This window comes from Limulus polyphemus, unplaced genomic scaffold (genome assembly GCF_000517525.1).
Source record: "Limulus polyphemus unplaced genomic scaffold, Limulus_polyphemus-2.1.2 Scaffold9425, whole genome shotgun sequence".
Classification (NCBI taxonomy): Eukaryota; Metazoa; Arthropoda; class Merostomata; order Xiphosura; family Limulidae; genus Limulus; species Limulus polyphemus.
In genome coordinates, this window is record NW_013675035.1 from 510 (window position 1) to 8816 (window position 8307).

Consider the following 8307-nt stretch of genomic DNA (forward strand, 5'->3'; position numbering starts at 1 on the left):
CGAAACGTTGTGAATATCAAAACATTTATTTAACATTAGTCACTTTTCGTGATATAAGTTTTTATTTTACTTTTTGTTTTGAATATTTACGTGTCCTGACTAACTTCCCAGGAAATATCAACAAGTCTTGTTCATAATGAATGATATTACAAATAAATCTAAATAAATATTTACGTGTCCTGACTAACTTCCCAGGAAATATCAACAAGTCTTGTTCATATTGAATGATATTACAAATAAAAGAATATCTTGTACGTTAAACGGATATCGGTTAAAACTGGATCAACTCACTTCCTTGTTGCTACAATATCAAATAGATATTGTTATATCCTGTTAAATATCCAGTGAAACAACGAAAGCTATATACTAAACAATTCTTACTCCCAATAAACTCATTAACCACCAAAAATGAAAATATCTTAAACAATTTTGTTATTTCTACATTGATTTACATTTTATTCTTCGCTTATGATTGTGACGAATATCTAAAGTTAAACATCTAATGCGACAGATCCGATAGAATATCTTGTACGTTAAATGGATATCGTTTTATTCTTCGCTTATGATTGTGACGAATATCTAAAGTTAAACATCTAATGCGACAGATCCGACGGTTAAATTATTTATAGATTGTCTAGTTGATATGATTAATTGCTGTTGAAATTATGTCAAGAAAGCTACGTTTCTTGTTTTCGTTTAATAAGAAAAATGAATAAAGTCTTATTACGTTTATCGTAAACAAAATGTAAACACTCACGTGACACACACATAAACAGTTTAAAACTGGCGAAACCTGGAATAACTAAACAACTACAACAACAAATAAAATCAAGTTGATAATATAATAACGTGTAATTATTCGATGTAGCCACCGTAAGGTAGCAATTAATTATTTTCTGTTTATCTGTTTCTCTTTACGATTATACAAAAACCAATCTTCAATATAACACAGGAAGAAAATAATAGATCTTGACCCAGCTGTGTTTTACAACCTACACTCTTTGCAAAAAGAAATTTCACAACAGAGCACAGCGGGGGACCCAAAGGATATAACATTCTCGAGTGACAATGTGAGTAATGCACCAATATTTGCAACTTTTTATTTTCTTTCTGTAGGAAATTTTAATAACCCATAAACTCTACATTAATATCAGTAACACATTAGACGCTTACAAATCTGTTTATATCGTTGTAATGGTTTCTATTGTTAAAAGGATTATTTTTTTCATCATTCGGAAAAACTTATGCAAAGTTCAGTCCACTTGAGGTAAGGGAAAGCGTTTTATTTATTTTACAACGACTTGTACAAGTTCACGGAGAGATAGGCCTAGCTCAAAAAATAAACTAAACAGCCACTCACTTATTAAATATCCCCTCATATCCACGGCACAAACTCAAAATACGCTGACTAATACAATCACTAACTCTGTAATTGATGGACAAAAATAACTAACAAACAAACAGCTAACTAACTAACTAATTCTCAAATCAACAACAAATCTTCGTGTCGTTATATTATTACAAGTGGATATGTCCTTATCCTAGTGAGTGATGATTTGTTTTGAGACTGGATATGCCCTTACCCTAATGTGGGGAGTAACGTCTTATTTAGGAGAAATGTATCACAAAATCAGCCGACGCTGGTTTGACATAAGGATTGGATATTATTTCCATGAGATCCAGAGTTCAACGTATTTCAGAAGTGACATTATTGTCATAGGAGGTGGAAACACTTTTAAGGATTGGATATTATTTTCATGAGATCCAGAGTTCAACGTATTTCAGAAGTGACATTATTGTCATAGGAGGTGGAAACACTTTGAAACTTAATCACAAATTATATGTCTACCGGTTTCTAATGCTTCGTCAAGAACTTTTTTAATATTTTCATTTAGACGTTTGCTAGAGGTAGTTTTTGGCATAATTTAACGATAATATGAGACCCCCCCCCCCAGAAACTTCCTTAGTGTTCTGATTTGACGTGACCTAATAAATTGTCTGAATACTTTAAAAATAGTCTCAAAGCAACTCATCCCTCACTAGGGTAAGGACATATCTAGTCTCAAAGCAACTAATCCCTTACTATAGTAAGGACATATCCAGTCTCAAAGCAACTCATCCCTCACTAGGGTAAGGACATATCTAGTCTCAAATTAAATCATCACTCACTAGGGTAAGGGCATATCTAGTCTGAAAGCAACTCATCCCTCACTAGGGTAAGGACATATCCAGTCTCAAAACAAATCATCACTCACTAGGGTAAAGGCATATCCAGTCTCAAATCAAACTAATACATCAAACAATTCACGTGTCTTATACATCAAATTACCCCACCAAGCTTAACTTTACCCTTGTTAGTCTTAACTTCAGTTTGTGACAACACAAATAAATATTCCAGATGGACCGAATAGCAAAAGAAAATCTGTAAAACAGTGTGTATGCCAAGAGTTGTATATGAAAAATATAAAGTTAATTATGATATCAAATAAAGAACCTATATTTCAATAACTACATTTGTGTTAAAGATTTTATCGTACATCAAAGACAGTCAAACGTTAATAGTTTCAATCTTGTTGTAACTCATGTTTGTCTAGTACTGTTTGTATTTAAAATTACAAAAAGTTTATTTTTAAACATTTCATGCTCAACATAGTTTTTTCGATATTTGAAACGATATATTTAAGTAATTCGATCCTACTTTTAAAACATCACACGTGTTATAAAAACAAAATTTAGCTTTAATTTTATCATCATTATTATTTATATATTCTAGCTAGCAGAAAGCGCCGCCTATGTAGTGTTAGTCACAGCAACAAACCGTTTCGGTGGGGAATCTTTTTTTCCTTCCGTTCACGAAGTAAGACGTACAACAACTCCATTGGCTCTTAGCTTACAAGGGCCCACTCTTGTTCATCCTCTGTGTGACGTCACATTTAACGTAATCGTTGACGTCTGTGGTAATGTTAACGCGTCGACAACAAAACTTCAAGTAAGTCTCAAAACACAGTTTTATCAACGAAATAAAAACATTCGAAAATTAAATATATTTCTAGAATAGAAGGATAATAATGTGAAACGTATAATGTCATGGTGAAATAACATGAAATGATATTGATGGGATTATAATGTATAATGTCATGGTGAAATAACATGAAATGATATTGATGGGATTATAATGTATAATGTCATGGTGAAATAACATGAAATGATATTGATGGGATTATAATGTATAATGTCATGGTGAAATAACATGAAATGATATTGATGGGATTATTTGTTGTCATGGTGAAATAACATGAAATGATATTGATGGGATTATTTGTTGTCATAATTTCATAAAATGCATCAGTAAGGTATGTATTCGATTTCATAACGAAATGCCCCCCCCCCCCAACAAAAATCCACATAACAACTACTGGTGGAAGTTTTTATTGAACATTAGTATATATATATATATATAGTTTTGATGAAAACTTATGAACGCTCATCTGAACTTTGACATGCCTTGTATAATGTGTTTTTATCTTCATGTTACGTTTAAACGTACTATGTTTATTTTCAGTTCACTTGGTCCATATCGCCTGCAGCAGTTGATGTAACAGGATTTATTGGAAGTGGTGCTATTATCCCCAAAGGTCTCCTCCAATCGGGGATTACTTACAACATTTCGGTGACTGGTAGGTATTACATAAAACAGAGAGGTAACTAGATGAACAAACCGACACAAGATCAATATAAACAAACCTGATGAATGTTTTTCGTTTCTTATAGTGTCAACTATTAGCAATGAAAGCCAATGGAATGTAGCATCACAGGTTTTCAGCGTGAAACGAGCGAACTTAGAAGCTATTATTAGCACTTCCAACCTAGTGGTCGGAGATCAAACACCTTTCAAACTGGACGGCACTTTATCTTATGATCCTAGTGACTCTACTAGTCAACTTCAAATGTTATGGTCTTGCAAGGAAGAGTCATCCTTGGATACGTCTTGTTTTGGAGAGGATGTGTTGACTAGTGACCAGGTCCTTACTGTTCCACCAGGAGCGCTCCAACCTAACACGTGAGCTATAAAATCATGACATTATTGATTCCTTCTATAGAAGCTCAACAATAGAACATTTTATACTGACAATTACTATGACTGTGGAGATCATGATATTATTGATTCCTTCTATAGAAGTTCAACAATAGAACATTTTATACTGACAATTATTATGACTGTGGAGATCATGATATTATTGATTCCTTCTATACAAGTCCAACAATAGAACATTTTATACTGACAATTACTATGACTGTGGAGATCATGATATTGTTGATTCCTTCTATAGAAGTTCAACAATAGAACATTTTATACTGACAATTACTATGACTGTGGAGATCATGATATAATTGATTCCTTGTATAGAAGTTCAACAATAGAACATTTAATACTGACAATTACTATGATTGTGGAGATCATGATATTATTGATTCCTTCTATAGAAGTCCAACAATAGAACATTTTATACTGACAATTACTATGATTGTGGAGATCACGATATTATTGATTCCTTCTGTAGAAGGTCAACAATAGAACATTTAATACTGACAATTACTATGACTGTGGAGATCATGATATTATTGATTCCTTGTATAGAAGTTCAACAACAGAACATTTAATACTGACAATTACTATGACTGTGGAGACCATGATATTATTGATTCCTTCTATAGAAGTCCAACAATAGAACATTTTATACAGACAATTATTATGACTGTGGAGATCATGATATTATTGATTCCTTGTATAGAAGTTCAACAACAGAACATTTAATACTGACAATTACTATGACTGTGGAGACCATGACATTATTGATTCCTCCTATACAAGTTCAACAACAGAACATTTTATACTGACAATAACTATGACTGTGGAAATCATGACATTATTGATTCCTTCTATAGAAGTCCAACAATAGAACATTTTATACTGACAATTACTATGACTGTGGAGATCATGATATTATTGATTCCTGCTATAGAAGTCCAACAATAGAACATTTTATACTGACAATTACTATGACTGTGGAAATCATGACATTATTGATTCCTTCTATAGAAGGTCAACAATAGAACATTTTATACTGACAATTATTATGACTGTGGAAATCATGATATTATTGATTCCTTCTATAGAAGGTCAACAACAGAACATTTAATACTGACAATTACTATGACTGTGGAGACCATGACATTATTGATTCCTTCTATAGAAGGTCAACAACAGAACATTTTATACTGACAATTATTATGGCTATGGAAATCATGGTATTGTTGATTCCTTCTATAGAAGGTCAACAATAGAACATTTTATACTGACAATTATTATGACTATGGAAATCATGGTATTGTTGATTCCTTCTATAGAAGGTCAACAATAGAACATTTTATACTGACAATTATTATGACTGTGGAAATCATGATATTGTTGATTCCTTCTATAGAAGGTCAACAATAGAACATTTTATACTGACAATTATTATGATTGTGTCACAGATAAACGCTAAATCACAATCAGAAGAGAACATTAACCATCTATTTTAGTTTAGGAGGAACACGAAATATGTCCGTCTATAGTGGTTCAAGACGTTCCAAGGTCATCAGGAGGAAGCACTTGAAGCAATGTGTTTTGGAACATTAGAGCTGTTCATTAGTTTTTAACTTCTTAAATAAACTGTGCTGAAAAACAAAATTATATATGTTACAATACCAAATCTAAGAAGTACCAGTCTTATGACGTGATGTAACGTCACTGAACTCGCTCGTTCTTTCAGCCGTAGGGTCATTACAAGGTGACGGTCAGTCTCACTAATCGTTGGTAAAAGAGTAGCCCAAAAAATTGACGGTGGGTGGTGCTGACTAGCTGTCCTCCCTCTAGAGTATCACTTCTAAATTAAGAATGTCGGTACCCGCGTTGGGCAGATAATTGATAGCCCATCATTCGTTTACAACTGTAGTAAAAGAGAGAGAGAGTTCGTGTAGTTCTGAGACGTTTTCACGAACCAAAAGACTTGAATAAATCAGCATTATGAATGTGTCACATTACCCAGTTTTCTGTAATGAACTTCATTCTGTCTGAAAATATTACGTTACTCGTTACGTTTTGTTAACTATAATGTTTTATCTTCTCACAATCCAGATACAGCATTACACTGGAGGTTTCTAAAGACTCCAAGAAAGACGACAGCCAAACGACCCTAATCGTCCGCCAAGGGGAGTTGCCTGTTATCTATATAAAGAAGAAAAAAGCTGGTCGAGTTAATCCCACCGAAAAAATCATCGTGGACGCTTACGTCACAAGTCGAGGCAATGTCACACTTCGGTGGGAGGTCGTCATTGAGAAAGGTGAGTTTAATGGCAGAAACCAGCACGTTGCTATAGATATATTAATATACAGGTAGAAGTAACCTTAACACGCGACTTACAGTGTTAATAAGGTCCGTTTCGAGTCTGGAAATTATCTTAACAAAATTGTTTACTCTATAGGTTAGGGGGCGTTCGAATCGCAACCTATGAATCGCGGGTTCGAATCCCCTTCCCCAACATTCTCTCCTTTTAATCCGTGGGTGTGTTATAATGTTAGGGTGAAACCCAATATTCACTGATCAAAGAGTAGACCAAGAGTTAGCGGTGGGTGATGTTGACTAGCTGCCTTACCTTTAGATTATCACTTCCAAGTTAGGTGCAGCTAATCGAAACAGCCTTCGAGTAGTTTCGCCCAAACAAACAACACGTGGATAGATGCAGTGGCTATTACACTCTCATTGGACCAAAGAAGTTAGATTGAAGCATGCATCGAATACCATGGTAACGCAAGGGTCTAACAGGCGTTTCAGCACAGTCACAAATAAATTTACACAAAAACAAATAAAAAGTTCCCATATTCTCCTCTAAAAACGAATGTAGCTTTGGGAATTATTTTATTCTATCTTTAGAAGTATAATTTGTGATGGTCAAGAACCTTGAAGAACTCTTTAAGAAAAAGCGGGAAATCCATAGTTATTTGTAACAGTGCTCGAAAATAAAAACATAAGAAATTAAGCTGGGATATTCGACTGTTGAAAATAGGTTATTTATGTAATTAAAAATTAAGAGTTCTCCAGTGGCTTAGGGGTACGTCTAAGGCATTTCACACTAAAATGTGGGTTTCGATATTCGCTAAGGGCAGATCACAGGTAGCCCATTGCGTAGCTTTGCGCTTAACAACAAGACAAGAAAAAAATAAAACGATTATAGTTTCATGATGCCCACAAGTGACAAAATTTAAAATTAAGAAATTAATATTTTTTTTCTTCATCAAACCAATTTATAAGAAAGTAATCCAAAAACGATATTATACAATCTTTTTAGTTTTTTTAGTTGTAAGCCTTTTATTGAGAGTCAGACAATTTCAGAATTTGCCACGGTCGGTCTCGAGGGGGTGACGCCATCAGTGAAACCTAAAGATTTCATGAGCTCATTAGTGGATCGCCCCTTTCCTCTGATGCTTCCAGCTGCTAACACCCAGTGGCCAGGGCTCTTGGGTGACGCCTTCTACAAGTTTCGTCTAATGGCAGAACCAATGGATGGCGGGGAAGCAGGCTATGCCGATATCATTATAGAAACTAACAACCCACCGATTGGACCCCCGTTAGAGGTGAAATTATAGCTTCAATCTCCAGCTGTTTTTTTAAAACACTTAATTGATCTTTCATTAATTACAGCTAAGCTAATGAAGTTGTCATGAAAAAAGTTACTTGAGGAAAATCTTTGAAGAAACATATTAACTTCTCAGTCTGTGACCCCTCAGTGGCTTAACGGTGAAGTCTGAAGACTTAGAACGCTCAAAACCGATACACGTGATAGGCGTAGCACAGATGGACCATTGTTCAACTTTGTGCTTCACAACAAGCAAACTTTATGTGTGTTTTTCAGAATTTGTACTACACACTGGAGGGATTTAGACAATAAAGTTAGGAAAAAACAGCCTTTATTCTCCAGATAATAATTTAAAAAACTGTAAAACAACCTTTATTATCCAGATAATAACTTAAAAACTGTAAAGCAACATTTATTCTCCAGATAATAATTTAAAAACTGTAAAGAACCGTTATTATCCAGATAATAATTAAAAAACTGTAAAACAGCCTTTATTCCTCCAGATAATAATTTAAAAACTGTAAAGAACCGTTATTATCCAGATAATAATTAAAAAACTGTAAAACAGCCTTTATTCCTCCAGATAATAATTTAAAAACTGTAAAGAACCGTTATTATCCAGATAAT

General features: G+C 33.9%; 1 protein-coding gene across 1 annotated transcript; it reads left to right on the forward strand.

Moving 5' to 3' along the window:
• Positions 1–952: 952 nt before the first annotated feature.
• On the forward strand, positions 953–7690 carry LOC106475915 (polycystic kidney disease 1 like 1-like; the record flags this gene model as incomplete). The annotated part of the gene is made up of 6 exons (XM_013936589.1): positions 953–1070; positions 2774–2989; positions 3563–3677; positions 3772–4060; positions 6182–6439; positions 7402–7690. Coding segments are annotated over 6 exons (1285 nt in total), but the record flags the coding sequence as incomplete, so codon positions are not given.
• Between the last annotated feature and the right edge of the window lie 617 nt (positions 7691–8307).